Here is a 15,706-nt window from a genome sequence, read left to right as displayed (position 1 = left end):
TATTGTATAGATATTTATTATTCATTTGTTGTGATTTTGCAGTTTTCTCCTTTTGGATTTTGGAGCCAATAGTGGTAGAGTTGTTTTGTTGTTGTTGTTGTTTTTCAGGTCTCAGACATTTTAATCAGCCCTTGTAAAGTTCTCAGTACCTGGCCGTTGTCCTGTGAATGAAACAGGACTCCTGTTTGGTGGAAAGACGTCTGTAGGGAGCATCTCTGGGTACTGCCCTCCGACCCCAACAGCCATGATCTACAGGTGAAAAGATGAGCTTGCTCAGTGACATCAAGGTGCCGAAAGAGTCACGGTAAAATTGGTGACCTCTCTGAGTCAGCATCGGCCCCCTCCCAGTTTTTCTTGCAAGCTGGGGGCCCCCAAGTGTCTGAGCTTGGATATATTATTTATTCGTCTATTCGTTCATTCAATATTTCCTGAGCGTAAATGACTACAACCCCTAAAGGAGGCAATTTGGCAACATCTATCAAAATGACAAATGCAAATACCCTTTTGACTGAGCAATCTCTCTTCTGGGAATGTGTTCCATGGATGTACTCACTCTTATGTTTAATCAAATCTGTATAACGTCATCCACTGCTGCATTGTTGGAAATATAAAAACACTGGAAACAACCCAAATGATCGTTAGTAGGGGACCAGTTACAAAAATGATGGTGCAGCCACGCAGCTGCAACAAAAAGAATGACATCCCTCTATGTACTCTTATGAAAGGAACTCTAAGATATATTACTAAATAGTTTTACAAAGCAAGGTGCAGAACACTGCATAGGATTCTCCCCTTATATAACAAAGGGAGGAAAATCAGAATATACATATTTACTTGAATAAGCATAAAGAAACCCAGGAAGAACATTCAAGAAATGAATAACAGTGGTTCCTTGTGGGAATGAAATGGAACTGGGTAGATGGGGGTTAATGCCTAGAAGGAGAACATTTTTACTGATACCTTTTTTACACTTTTTATTTTTAAAAACCGTGTGGCTGTATCACGAATTTGGATGATAATTTAAAATATACCAGGACCTCCCTGGTGGTCCAGTGGTTAGGACTTCACCTTCCAGTGCAGGGGGTACCGGTTCGATCCCTGGTCGGGGAGCTGAGATCCCACGTGCCTCACGACCAAAAAACCAAAACATAAAACAGAAGCAATATTGTAACAAATTCAATAAAGACTAACAAAAAATGGTCCACATCCAAAAAATAAAATAAAATAAAATATACCTATTGAGCATCTAACAGTGCCAAGCACTATTCTAGGCACAGCATACAGTGGAGAATAAGGCAGACAATCTGAGAAAAAAGAAATAGGATCATTCATTCTCCACTCACTACTATTGTGGAACAAATTCTAATGGAATAACTAACTAAGGGGCACAAAAATGCAGTGTTCATAAACTAAAATGAACATATGACTAGAATTTACTGAAAAGCCCACTTTGGCATTCTACCCAGGAGGCTGGCTGCCAGCAGCACTTGGCCATGTACTATGTTCCCACTGCACAGGCTCAAGAAAGAAGGAGTGGCAGCGTTAGTGCTGGGGTTCTGGCCATACTCAGTGGGCTTTCATCAAAACAGCTGGAAAGACACTGACCCTGAGCATCTTTCTGGAGAAATCTGAGCGCTTTCCTCCTGAGAAGGCATGCCAGACTGAGCATCCTCGGGAGAGAGTAATTTAATGGATAATCCATTACCATCTATTGGTCCTACAGGAGAAGCATGACCTTGATGGAGAACCTAGGACAAGGAAGTTTCGATGAGACAGACAGAGACTTAGAATTCTGGGGACTTCCCAGCAGGGGGATGACTTGGAGCTGGGGCTGATGCTTATTGCATGTGCACCATGCCTCCCCACCACTCCCTTGCATCGGATCAGCTCACTGGATCCCCAAACCCTACCAGGTGCATACTTTTTCTCCCTTTCATTTTTACAGATGAGAAACTGAGACACAGCAAAGTGAAGTACCTCCTCCAGACTCACAAAGCCGGCAAAGGGGGAACCAGGATTCTTAAGTCGCTTAGTCTGACTGCAGAGCCTGAATCCTCTTAGTTCCTCTCTGGACACCTCTGGGCACCCAGGGTTGGAGAAGGAGGGAGGGGCTGCTCCAGGGTCCTCTCTCTGTCCCAGGACCCAGCCCTTAGTAGGTGAGCACAGGTGATGAACTGAACAGTGGGATGTGGAGCGCTGTCAGAGAAAACCCATCCCCAATCTTTCACAGAGCTCTCTTGACGCCTGCAAACCTGGCTTCAACCCCTCCTCACCCCCATTTCCTCTGAGTATAAAAATAGACTCTCCTTTATTTGCCTGACCTTGGAATCTTCACATCTGTCCTGCAGCCATCCTGGGCTCCCCCTTCCAGTACACAAACCCTTTGTCTTCTTATGCAAATGGCCAGGTTCTGCTCATAAAAGTGCCCCACCTAAAACGAAGGTGGAGAGAGAACACCTCATGGAAAATTATAGAAACACATTTCTTTGTATTTGAATACCTCCAGGACCTCATGTTGGCAGCAAACCAACTCTGGGTCAGACCCCAGCTTCCTTGGCCTTTTTTGGGCCATGGACCTCTTTGGTATCTGGTAAAGCTCATGAACTTTTTCTCAGAATAATATTTTTAAATGCACAAAATAAAATACATAGAATTACAGTGGAAATCAATCATCTTGAAATAAGGTTATCTAAATATCTGTGATGTAGTAATACGATGTGCTTCTTTATTAGCATGTTAAATATCAAGATCCAGCTTTGGGTCTAATTATTATAATCTTGGGGTAATGAGCAAAATCAATATCTCAAGATGTCTGCAGCAGCTGTAATGTGATATGAAAATATCTGTGATTTCCTTTGGTGACAAAGTCACAGGTGCTACGAACACTAATAAGATTTGTTCTCTGCACTCACCATGGAAGGAAATGCTGAATTTCAGTTAGAGATTGGGGAAGATAAAGATGTAATCCACTGCTACTCCTCCCCCACCCCACATTAGGAAATTCCAGTCCTTGCTAGTTTGGCCCTGGGATTTCCATTATGACCCCAGTATATCCCTGGCTTATATCTGTGACAGGAAGACCATTTCACAAGTATGTGAATCCCTCTCGGTGTCCCCTGGCTGGAGTTGATTCCTCTCTGTCAAGGCTGGAAATTGTTTATAAAAGTGATGTTCCCGGTAGCTGACCCTCGGGAACACTTGCTATGTGCCCGTGGGCCTGTCCCTGTGTGAAGAGCATGACCTGCAGTATTTCACTCCATCGACAGGTGAGACAAGTGGATGCCCTGCAACCCTTTTTACAGAGGTGGAAAATGAGTCTCAAAGACAGGGAATGAGCTGTCCAGGTTGAGGTTGCAGGTATGCCTCATGCCCTGACCTTTTCTCTAAATCATATGTATCACACACTTGCCATTGGTATTTTTATTTTGATTTGAGAATGACCATGATGAAATAATAATGATAATAATAGTAATAACGAAAATAGTTACCAATAGGGGAGAACCCACTGTATTTCAGAGTCATTACATCATCATCATCATCATCATCAGAGTAATAGCTAATGCTGATAGCTTACGTTCCAAACTCTGTTCTGAAGACTTAACGCATTTTACCTTCCAAACAACAGGTCATGTTCTTCCTCCCTGTTTCAAAGATGATGACACTGAAGACCAGAAAAATTAAGTCATTTGCTCAATGTCCCATAGCTGGTCAGCTGGAACTGGAACCAAAGAAATATGGCTGTAGCATCCTCATTTTTTACAAATGAGCTGTTTTGTTGAAGTAGAATATATACATAGAAAACTGCATAGCTCATGAGTGCAGAGCTCAATGAATTTTCACAAAGTCAATACACTCACCTAACACGCCACCCAGATCAGGAAATAGAACGTGATCAGCCCCTAGCAGCTCCTCAGCCCTTCCTGGTCATACACTCCCCAAGGTAAACACTATCCTAACTCCTATTGGCATCGGTCAGTTCTGCCTGTTTTGGAATTTATATATATGTTCCCTCATTCTTAACTATTACGCTATCTCGTTTACTTGTCATAATGACCCTAGAGTCTAGAAAGTAGCTTTTTAAAAATTATTCCCATTCTACAGATGAAGAAATTGAGCTATCTGCAACCACTTAGAAACTGCCTTGAGGCCTGTGCCAGTGTGATGGAAGCGGGATTCTAACCCAGATCCTTGGGGTTGACTGTTTGCAACACTCCCTGCCTCACTGTCAACCGAGCCTGGATTTCTGCTGTGAAACTCGGAAACACACTAGAGATTCAGGGATGTTTGCGTGAACAAATATCCTGGGCCTTAACTGGTGCAATGCTTCCTCTCAAAAGCCTTATGGCAGCCCTTCTAGGGGTCCCAGCTACTCCAAAGGGCTCTTCCTCCAGCCACATGAGCTTCTGGGTTGTTTTTCAGGACCTCCAGCAGAGTCCCACCTCATAGTCTTTGTACTTGCTCTTCCCTCTGCTGGGAGCAGCATCTCTTCCCCCAGGTACCTGCCTGGCACTCTCTTTCACTGTTCCAGTAGCACCTCCTGGGCAAGGCTTCCCCCAACCCTGACTCCCTACCTGACCCCCTATCTAAATAACAAAATCCATGCCCTCTTCTTCCTCTCCCTTTTTCTTGGAGTGCTTATTACACTTGACCCCATATTCTATATATGTATTTGTTTATTATCTGTCTCCTTCCACTAGAACATATGTGCCATGAGGCAAAATGCTGTTTTGGTTGCTGCTTTATTCCCAGGGCCCAGATGTACGTGGCACACAGTAGACAATAAATCTTGAGTGGAAAGAGGAATTAATCAGCCCAGAACTTCACCAAGATACAAGTGGCCGCCATGAAGGAAGGATAAGTAGAATTTAAATTCACCACTTTGCTAACAGTGGCAGTGCCTGGACTTTAGCCAGAGTCTGGTCTTTAGCTGAGACAAAGACCGGAGGTTGGGCGAAGGGGCCAAACGCAGTGGGGCAGCTCATCTGCTAGCCAGGAAGTCAGGGATCCCTCTCCTGCCCCTCTCTGACTGCTAATGTGACCCTCCCCCAATGTCTCCAGACAGCCAAGGTGCCCCGCCTCAGAGCATCAGAGAGGAGAACCAGCCGCATATGGTCAGAGGTGACAATAGGGCTCCTGGGTGCCGCGGGTGGTTGGGGAGGGCATGGACTCAGGCAAATGAGCCGGGGTGCACACAGATATAGAGGCGTACGGGCGGTCTGGGCTCTGCTTCCACATCAGTGCTCGCCAGAATGGAGGACCACCTGAGGCAGCTCAGCCTGGTCAGGGGGCCCGAGGGGGCCGGGGACAGCCAGGCCCTGGCTGAGCTGCAGGAGCTGGCCCTGAGGTGGTTCACGGAGACGCAGGCCCCCCTCATTCTGCAGAATGGAGCCCTGCCCCCCTGGTTTCACGGATTCATCACCCGCAAGTAAGGCTGCCCCTGTCCACGTGCCCAGCGTGGCCCCTAGACCCCCAGGGCCGAGGGGCTAGCCCCTTTCCCTGGGCTAGGCAGGGACCCCAGGAAGCAGTGGGTGGGGGAACAGACTGAGGAATGCCGAGTTCTCTGACAGCCACTTCTGTGGGCAAGGTGGGTGAAGGCACTGGCCCCGGCTCTGAGTGTAGGGCTGGGATGGCTGGGGCTGTCAGGCTGCCAGAGAAACAGAGAGGGGCAGGCTAGAGCAGGATGCGTTCAGAACAGCTCCGGATAACCTGATGAATTACTAGGGGGACTGTTTCATTCATCATCCAAACCAGAGCACTGTTAGTAAGAGGACTTACTAGGAGAACTATTTTAAGTGGGGACTCTCCCAGGCGAACCTGGATATACAGTTACTCTAGGAATAAGGGCCAAGATGTGGAGGCTGGCTTTCTGATTGGGCTGGATCTCCAAGCTGCCAAAGCACTAGCTGAAGGAATGACAAATGCAACCACTCATTAGGTCCTCCTGGCCCAGCACCTGGCATTGAAGCAGGCACAGCTTCACGGGCATTGACGTGTGCTGTAACACAGGGCCCTCTGCTCAGAAGGGCCCCAGTCTTGGCTGAACATGCGGCCGTCACCATGTTGAAATTCTTACTTTTTGAGTAAGGGGCTCCAGGTTTTCATTTAGTACTGAGCCCTGCAAAGTTTGTAGCTGGTCCCGCATAGAGCAGGCATTCAGCTAGTATATGGTGAATAAGTGGGTGAGGAAATATCTGGTCTATGTACTGCCAAACCAGAAGACAGCTGGAATTTCCACCATGCCTCCAAAATCCTTGGCATCGTTTAGAGCTATTCGTAGCTGCCTGAGGCTGAAGGGGACATGCAAGTGAGGGGGATGAGAACCTATGAGTTGCCGTCGTGGTCAGGCTCCAGACATACCAACGCCTTCTCCCTGCAGAAACTACTGTGTGGTACACATCCTGCACAACTGTACACAGCAGTCCTGAGGCAAGGATCCCACAAACCTAAAAATCTCCAGCTATATGGATTCCTTCTTCCTGCAGGGACATTCAGGTGGAGAGGGGCAGTGGCTATTGTGCCTGCTGGTGAGGCAGTAGTGGGGGCGGGGTGTGTGTGTATGTGACCTCAGGATTCCAACCCAGCCAGCCCCAGACTGAGTCTTGAGTTTGCTTGACTGAACCCAGACCGACCACAGAACCAGCCGAAAGTCTGAGTGAGTTCTCTATAAAGGGTTGGAGATCTGTGCACTGGGTCTGGGGCTATCAGGGACTCTGAGGCTGGTCTAAGTCAGGCTGCTCCTGCTGCTGTGGGGACCCAGCCCCAGCTAACGGCATGTCCTCTGCCCAGGCAGACAGAGCAGCTGCTCAGGGACAAAGCTCTTGGCTCCTTCCTCATCCGCCTCAGCGACCAGGCCACTGGCTACATCTTGTCCTACAGGTAAGAAAGGAAGCCCTCTGCAAAGGCAGGCAGGCTCTGGCTCCACAAGCCAGTCTTGCAGATAAGCTTGGAATCTCCACCAGCCCACACTGCTGGGCTTTCCCTGGGCCCTGACTCCTTCACTCCCTCAGTCATCCGTCCATGTCCATCAGACATTTTCTGAGCAGCACCGGCCATATACTAGGATGAAGCACCCACCTTCAAGGGGGTGAGTTGGTGGGGGGCAGGGGAGAACCTCCTCCTGATGGGAAGCTGGGGAAGGCTTCACAGAGGTGGATTTTGAGCACAGGATAGAAGGAAGAACAGCAACTTGATGGGCAGAAAAGGAGGTGTGATTGGGGTTTAGGAAGGCATTTCCAATAGATTGAACTGCATATGCAAAAGAACAGAGACAGGGCAGAATAAGGTGTTGGAAGCCACAAGTTGCCGCAGGCAGAAGGACACATGGTTCCAGTGGAACAATGCCTGGAGAGGAAGGCTGAGGGCAGCTCAGGACGGCCTTGGATGCCTGGCTATGTCTGTAGACAATGAAGGGTCACCTGGTCAGACTTAGGTTTTGTGAGGATACTTCAGGCAGCCTATGGAAGGAGGACTCAAGACAGGTGCTGGAGGTAATGGGGGCAGTGGGGACCACTGAGGGGTGAGGTCTGGGCTAGATGAGGAAGCTTGGGCTAGGGTAAGGCAGTGGGTATGGAGAAGAGGAGATAAGATGGCCAGGATGAAGTCAGAGGTGGTGATGTCAGAGTCCGTCCCAAGGGTAGGTTGGGTGTGGAAAGGCAGAAAAAGGAAGAAGTTCCCTCCCCCACCCCTAGTTAGGTAGGGAGGGAGGCTGGGGCTCTAGGGCAAATCTCAAAGTCCTCAGATTCAGATTCAAAATTATCATCTGTTCAGATTGCCCCAGTTCAAATCCTGATCTTGAGCAAGTCACTTTGCCTCTCCGCACCTACATGTCCTCATCTGTAAAATGGGAATATTGCAAAGGATTGTTGAATGGGTTTGATGAGTTTATACCTTTAAAAGTGCTTGGTACAGTGTCTGGAACATAGTAAATAAATAAATGTTAGTCATTATTAAAATAGTTATTGTTACTCTATGTGCCAGGTATGGTCCTCAGCACTTTGAAATATACAAACTCAGCAGTTTTCAAATGTCTTTTCAGCATCAGGGCTTTTTTTTTTCAAACATGATCTTAGGTGGAGTGCCAGCTTATTAAAGAGATCAAAGTGGGGCTGCACAAAGATATACAAATAGCCCAGTGGAATCCAGAAACAGTCCCCCACATTTGGTTACCTGATTTGCAACAGAGGCGCCACTGCAATTCAGCAGGGGGGAGGGCGGGGGGGGGGGCCAGGGGGGAGGAGTATGGGGAGGCTGGTTTTTTCAGTAAGTGGTACAGGAGCAATTGGATATCCAAATGGAAAAAAATGACCCCCACCTCACACCATACAGAGAAATTAATTCTAGATGGTTCACAGACCCAAGTGAGAAAAGCAAAAGAAAACATAGGAAAAGAAAACATAGGAAATATTTTTCATGACTTTGAGACAGGCAAAGATTTCTTAAACGAGACACAAGAGTACTGACCATAAAAGAGAAGGTTAACAAATTGGATTTCTTTAAAATTAAGAACTTTTGTTAATCAGAAGATACCATTCAGTGAATAAAAGGACAAGCCACAGTGCTGGAGAGGTTTTGTATTGTAATACATACACCTAATAAAAGACTCATATCCAGATTATATGAAGAACTCCTGCAAATCAATGAGACAAAGATGACACAGGCAAAATAAAGGCACTTCCTAAAAGAGGGTCCAAAAGGGCAGTGAGCGTACTGGTGTTCAGCAGCTTTAGCAATCAGGGAAATAGAAACTAAAACCACAATGACTGGCTACAGTGGAAAGACAGAGGCTACCTAATAGTTGGTGAAGATGCAGAGCAACTGTAACTCTCATACTTGGCAATGATTTTAGAAAACAATTCGGCATAATCTACTAAAGCTAAACATACGTGCATCCCTCACCCAATTCTCCTTCCTGGGATATTCTCAATAGCAATGAATACATATATTCAGCAAAAGCCATGTACAAGAATGTTCAGAGCAGCTTTATTTATAATTGCCCAGATGTGGAAATAATCTAAATGTCCATCAGCAGAATGGATAAATTGTGGATTTTTTTAATTAAATGGAATACTACCTATCAATGGGGGGAAAAAAGAAGCTAATTCTACATGGACATCAATCAATCTCAAAGATATAACGTTGCGTGAAAGAAGCCAGACACAAAAAAGAAATACTGTATGATTCCATTTAGGTGAAACTCCATAACAAGCAAAACTGATCTATGGTGATGGGGGTCAGAGTGGTGGCTACGTTTGACTGGAAGGGGCCACAAGGGAGTCTTCTGGGGAGTCGGAAAATGTTTTGTTCTGCTCTAGGTGGTGGTTACATGGGAATGTTCATATGTGGAAATTCATCGAGCTGCACACTTAGGACGTGTGCACTTCACTGTGTTTACGTTACTCTTCCATAAAAAAGGAAAATGAAGAGGGTGGGACTTTACAGGCTGGAGTGGAGATGGGACCTGGAACTCCATCTTTTCGGCCTGGCTGGGATTTGGGTGAGATGAGTAAGGCTGAGTTGTGCAAGTGTGGGCTCGGTCCTCATCTTTAAGCCTTAGATACTTTGCTCATCATGGATATTTTGGTATTAACTTTGACTTTCTAAAATATTGCATTATTAGTTATCTTGATTACTGAGTTTTGTGGCATCCCTTTAAATTTGCATTCACACTCCAAGCTGAGTGCCTCACTCCCCCTTACCCCGGCCCTGGCCCTTTCCTCCCTGACTGACGTGCGGGGGCGGGGGGCATTGAAAAACCGCTCCCTATCACCTGCAAGGCTGGGTTTGCTGGATGTCAAGTTCCACTTTACAGAGGAACACGTCAAGGCCCAAGTGGGCAGCATGACCCCGGGTCAGCTCCAGCCCTGGGCCAAGGCAGGGCTGCCGGTTGTCAGCAGCCCCAGGCCACAAGTGCTTGTGTTGCAGGGGCAGTGACCGCTGCCGGCATTTTGTCATCAACCAGCTCCGAAACCGGCGCTACCTCGTCTCAGGGGACACCCAGAGCCACGGCACCCTGGCCGAGCTCGTGCGCCATTACCAGGATGTGCAGTTTGAGCCCTTCGGGGAGACCCTGGCTGCTGCCTGCCCCCGGGTAGGTACCTCTCTTCCCGGGGGGTGGGGGGTGGGGCAGGGTGCCCAGGCCAGGGGTGTCCCCCACTCGACCACATGCCTTTCCTCGCCGTCCCTATTTCCTGCCACCCAGGGGCACTCAGTGCAGGGTCATGGTCCCTATTTGAGAAGGGGAGATGGAGGAAGCGTTCTACCTGAGGTCAGGGACCTGGTGGGAATGTTTCAGTCTCTGGCCAGCAGTCTCTGGCAGGAGGCCAGAGGCTGGCCAGGGGTGTATGACCACACACCTGCTGTGTCCCCACCGCCTCCAGCTAGAGGACAGTGATCTATATGACGCCATCACCCTGGGCCTCCATCAGACCAATCTGGGCCTGGAAAACCCGCCTGCTGCAGTATCCCCCACGGTGGTCCCAGACAAGGCTGCCAGCCCCTGCCCCTCTCCAAAGCCCCAGGTCTCCTTCCTCTACAAAAAGAAGAGCCTGGATGCAAGTCCCTGGAACCTCTCCAAGGAAGAAAGCATGGAGGTGAGGAGGATTCTGGGCTACCCAGAGTCAGGGTTGCTAGACCAGGAATGTGGGTGCCACGTCCACCGTCAGGCCCGGAGGGGCCACGCTGGCCAGCCCCTCAGGCTGCGGAGGGTGAGTGCCAGGCCCAGAGAGGAGCGGCCCAGCTTGGAATTACCCAGTGGTTCACCCATGCTGTGGCCTGCCTCTGGCCGGTGGATTTGGTTCAAACCTTGGCTTGGTCTTTCTAGCTGAGTGACTTTGGACAAGTCACATAACCTCTCTGAGCCTCAGTTTACCAATCTTGAGGTTCAGGTGAGGCTTGAATGAGGGAATGGATATGAAATGTCAGAAAAATCCCTTTGTAAACTGTAGAGTGGGATGCCTGTGAGTCAGTACTTTATTTTCCTCCACAGCAACTCACAGAAGGGACTCACGGAGATTTTTCTTAATATATATCAGATCACAGCGAGGGATTCTCCTCATGTTTAAAATAAAATCTGAAATCTTCACCAGGGTCCACAAGAGCCTCACCAATTGCCCTGCTACCTGTCCCCTTTCTTCACTTTTCTCTAACCTCATTGGCCTTTGGCTCTCCCTTGAACACATCAACCTCGTTCCCACCTCAGGGCCCTTGCTCTTGCTGTACCCACTGCCTGGAATGCTCTTCCCACCAGACATCTGCATGGCTTCTACTCTCACTGCATTCCATTCTCTGCTTAAATGTCATTTCCTCAGGGAGGCCCACCTAAACTATAGACAATATCCCCTCTCCTACCAGCCATTCTCCCTATCCCATTACTCTGCTTTGTTCTTCTTCATAGTACTGATCATGAGCCGACAGTATATTATCTTGTGATATATTATTGTATCATATATTACATCAACCACATTAAACTATACAACAGAGCAGTATGTTGCCCATCTCCAGGTTAGAATGTAAACTCCCAAGAGGTGGGCTTGCTCATCGTTGAGCCCTTGGCACCTAGGACGGCGTCTACACAGTGCTTACTAAATATCTGTTGAATAAATACACAATTGATGGACTTGGGGGTGGACTATTCTGAAGGGGAAGGGAGCAGTGAGTGGGTGGGCTCAGGGGGCTCTGAGGGACCACCACTCTGGAGGGGAGAGGAGCAGGGCAGGATGATCTTGGGTGGGAGGTAGATTTCGTGACCCCTGGCCTTGAATGCCAACATAAGGACCATACTCAGAGTCCTAGAGTGTGAAGCTGGCAGGGGCCCCGAATGTCAACCAACCCCTGCACGTAACAGTCAGGTAAACTGAGCCCAAGACAAGGGGCCTCAGCTTGTCTGAGAGACCTGCAGTTTACCAGAAGGCAACTTAGAGACAGGGTAACCTCTAAGAGGTTCTGTCGCTCTCTCCCCAGGCCCCCGTCAAGGTGCCTCCCCTCCCGGAGAGGAGTGCTTCCCTTCTGGACGAGTCTTTTGGAGGCCCCAACAACATCATCTATGCAGACCTGAGAAAGATGAACCAGGCACGGCTAGGCCGGGGCACAGATGTGTCTGGCAGGCAGGGGCCTGTTCCAGCCAGCAGCCAGGCCTGCTCCGCAGGCAAGGAGGCCCTGAGGAGACTCTCAGATGGAAGCCAGAACAAGCCTGATGGCCTGGGACCTGCCCTCTCTGGGGTGAGCCCAGACCAGGGCCTTAGAGTGTCTCCCACTTCTTGGGGCCTTCTCCTGTCCCCCAGTTCTGAGGCCCTAGGATCCTCAGCTGTTACCTGGAGTCAGGGGTCTCCAAAACTGAGCCGTTCTGCAGACATCTATGAGCTCATCCGGGCAGAAGGCCTCCCAGAGGCCAGGGATGTGCCAGACCAAGAAGGCAGCAGTACCTACGAGCAGATCACAGTCTGCTGGGGTGGCCCAGCCAGGCCCCCCTATCCTGGAGCAAGTCCCACATATAGCAAGCTTTCAGGATCCACAGACTGTGGCTATGAGAGGATATTGGGGGCCCCGGAGCTCCCAGAGCCCAGGAACACCTATGAACAAATCCCGGCAGCCAGGAGCAAGGAGACTGGACGGACACATAAGGTGGGCTCCATGGGTGGGGTGGTAGGAGGGACCTGTGGCCCTCAGGCATGGGCAGGTCAGGTCACTGCCACTGCCCAGAACTTTCCAGCCCTAACTTTTCTGCTTAGAGATGGTGGGAGAGGCAGATGTTAGGTTTGGATGTAAGATGGAGGCTTCCAGGCCCTTCTGATGTCTTTCTCTGTGGCAGACTAGGACTCCTGTCCCTCCCTCTTGGCCACTGCAAGCGTCTCAGAGCCTCAGAGAGGTGGACAAGGGCCCTGGCTCCAGGTCTGACTTGCCTTGGCCCTTTTCATGGCTCAGCCACTCCCTAGCCACGTGGCTTTGGGCAAGATAGTTTCTCCCACAACTAAGATTGCCAGATTTAGCAAGATAAAATACAAGACGCCCAGTTCATTTGAACTTCAGATAAACAATGAGTAATTTTTTTAAGCATAACTATGTCCCCAATAGTGCAATTATTCCTCATTTATCTGAAGTTCAAATTTAACCGGGCATCCTGTATTCTTATTTAGCATTTACCCAGGATCTCCATTTCCTCATCTGTAAAATGGGCTGGTCCTATGGCTGTGTCCAGGGGCGGCTGCCCAGGAGGTGAAGCTAGACATCCTTATGTGCTCAGGACACCGCCCAGAGATGGCTGTCAGTGAGCAGCTGTTATTCCTGGGGATTTCTGATAAGAAAGGAGAAAAGGGGAAGCAGGGATCAGGAGGGCAGAGGGAGGTGGTCAGGATTCCCAGGGAGGCAGAGGAACCCTCCTGAGCCCTCAGCCCCAGCGTATTTGCCTACGCCTGGAGCCAATGAGCTGGGAGAGCCCACTCCCCAAGGGCACAGCCTCAGACCTTGGGCACGTGCAGACCTCCTCTTCTGCTTGAACAGCAAAACCCCGAGCTCCCAGCTGAAAGGCCTTCACCAGAAGCTCTGCCATCTCCTCCCCCAGGGCAGGGCTGTGCCCACACACCACAGGACAGGGAGCTCGCCTGGTGCAAGGCTGCCTCTGAGGTCCTGACGCCCGGGACCACAGATCCTGCCTGCAGACAGCCTTTCTAAGAACCACAGAAGCCACATCCCATGACTGCTCTTCCTCTAGCTGCAAAGTCCTTCCGGTCCCTGGTGGCACCATGTACAACCCCACCCCCATTCTACCTAGGGCATGGCTGGGGCAGACAGCGCTGGGGTTGGGGACCCCAGGGGACCCAGTGAGGGAAGGGGGGACTTGGCCTTTCTTCTCCACTTTCCCCTAGCCTCCTTAGCCAGAGAGGGCGAATCCTTCATCCAAACCAGAGGGCTGGAGTGGAATTTCTGGCACTGCGAGGGGCGGTGGAGCAACTATCACTATTCCAACCTGGCCTTTCTCTGGCCTTGAGCCCAAGCCCCCAGTCGCTGCCGAGGGATGCCCTGAGCCTGGCTCTCCCCTCCCTGTCCAGGGACCCAGGCTCTAGCATCTTCTCTCTCCTTGCAGCCTGACAAGCTCCGGAGGCTCTTCTTCACAGACAAGAAGCACAGATCCTGAGGAGGCCTGGCTTTCTGAAGCTCACCAGCGGGTTTCCCGGTATCTGGGTTATGCCAGGGCTTACTGGGAAGCTCTCAGCTTGCTTGAAGGCACCCCTTGGACTCTCAGATCGAACCAGCCTGCTCTGGAACAAGGCTCCGAGACAGCCTAGGGGACAGGATGGGAGGGGACCTTCCAGCTGCCTGCAGCTCAGGGCTGTGTCCTGCTTCCCCAGTGCCTCCCACCCATCCAGAGGAAATCAAGGCCCGAGAGGAGTGGGGACTGGCCAAAGGCCACCCGCATTTCCAAGATGAGCAGGCCGGGCCCGGACGGATTGACCGTGCTGACCTCCCACCACTGAACACTTACTGAGCGTGGGGCAGGCCCTGTGGCAGCGCTGGCATTTTCCTAACTGGCTGAGTGATGTCATTCAGTTGCTCTTGAAACCAAAACCAGTCCCCCTCCTTGTGGCGCCATCAGCAGAAAGGAGGGAGGGCCCAGGGCCACATCCCTGCTCCTGCCCCAGGGGGGTTGGGGCAAGAAACCAGGGAAGTAGCAGCAAAGCCCCAGCCTCGGAGGTGATGGTTCTGACCCTGGTGCACCTAGGCTCCCAGGGACCATCCCCTCAGCCCCTCTCTGCCCCCACCTTCAGCCCAGCCTCATAATGCAAGCTGGGCAGACCCCAGTCTGACCCTTTTTGCTGCAGATCGGGGAGACGGAGACCCAGACAGGAGCAGCCACCTGCCAGCCAGTCAGCCTGGGCACTGCTGGTCCGTTTCTGGAGCCAGCCAGTGGGTACTTGCTGGCATCCCTATCTGATCAGGTCACCCTCATCTGCCCTCTGCCTCCAGCCAGCCTTGGCCTTTAGGGGTGGCTCTCAGACCCCTCCCATGAGACCCAGACCCACCTGGGGGCCCTTAGGCCTTGCCCAGGCATCAGCTCTACACACGGGGCCCTCAGGCCTCTCACTACAGCCATTCCCTCAGGTCAGCCTGGCTCCTCCTGAGTCCCCTTCCCTTGGGATCCCACTCCCCCTCGTACCCATGTGTCCCCACCTCCATAAGGGCGAGCAATTGGGCTGCTGCCCCTGCCCACTGCCCCCAGGCAACTAACCCTCCCCAGAGAGAACACCATAGCCCCCCTCGGGCCCCCTCCCTGGGCAGAGGTGGCTCAAGTTCACATTTGTGGGGAAAACCTACCCACAGCGGCCTCTTGGCTATGCAGTGTCTCCCTCTGAGAAATGGGGCTCTAAGAGTCCCTACCTCCCAGGGGGGTTGTAGGGACTGAGAGTAAATCAGCAGCCTGCTCAAGACTGTACAGTTGGTCACCCCTCCTAAGGCAGGCCCAAGCCTGGCTGGCCGCCTGGGTCAGCCTGGGCGCTGCTGGGCAGTTTTTGGAGCCAGCCAGTGGGCGCTTGCTGGCCATCCCTATGTGATCTGGTCACCCTGTACCTGATACATGGTTCGTACTCCATAAATCTTCACCGGAATGACTATCACTATGAGGCAAATGGAAACGGTTTTCACCCAACATCTCTTCGTGGTGCTCACTCGGAGATTTGGGGCACAGATGTGTCTTCCCCTCAAGGACATGAGCACT

General features: G+C 50.6%; 1 protein-coding gene and 1 long non-coding RNA gene across 2 annotated transcripts; one reads left to right on the top strand and one right to left on the bottom strand.

The window, feature by feature from the left end:
* LOC309655518 lies at positions 1 to 622 on the bottom strand. The gene is made up of 2 exons (XR_014260877.1): positions 554 to 622; positions 1 to 249 (listed from the first exon to the last, which is right to left on the bottom strand). It is a non-coding gene; the product is annotated as an uncharacterized lncRNA (long non-coding RNA).
* Positions 623 to 5,203: 4,581 nt separating this feature from the next.
* On the top strand, positions 5,204 to 15,127 carry SH2D7 (SH2 domain containing 7). Its single transcript, XM_082450802.1, has 6 exons — positions 5,204 to 5,425; positions 6,787 to 6,876; positions 9,922 to 10,087; positions 10,377 to 10,589; positions 11,959 to 12,618; positions 14,078 to 15,127. The coding sequence occupies exons 1-6, from the start codon at positions 5,250 to 5,252 to the stop codon at positions 14,126 to 14,128; spliced, it is 1,356 nt and encodes a 451-aa protein (XP_082306928.1). The 5' UTR covers positions 5,204 to 5,249; the 3' UTR covers positions 14,129 to 15,127.
* Positions 15,128 to 15,706: the final 579 nt, after the last annotated feature.

This window comes from Balaenoptera physalus, assembly GCF_965194825.1.
Source record: "Balaenoptera physalus genome assembly, chromosome: 2".
NCBI lineage: Eukaryota > Metazoa > Chordata > Mammalia > Artiodactyla > Balaenopteridae > Balaenoptera > Balaenoptera physalus.
The sequence above is the reverse complement of the archived record's forward strand: the minus strand, read 5'-3'. Positions and strand labels throughout refer to the sequence as shown.

Coding starts and splice junctions, on each gene's coding strand:
- SH2D7 (XM_082450802.1), top strand. CDS start 5,250: ATGGAGGACCACCTGAGGCAGCTCAGCCTGGTCAGGGGGCCCGAGGGG. Junction 6,877..9,921: donor GGCTACATCTTGTCCTACAG/GTAAGAAAGGAA, acceptor CTTGTGTTGCAG/GGGCAGTGACCGCTGCCGGC. Junction 10,088..10,376: donor TGGCTGCTGCCTGCCCCCGG/GTAGGTACCTCT, acceptor CACCGCCTCCAG/CTAGAGGACAGTGATCTATA.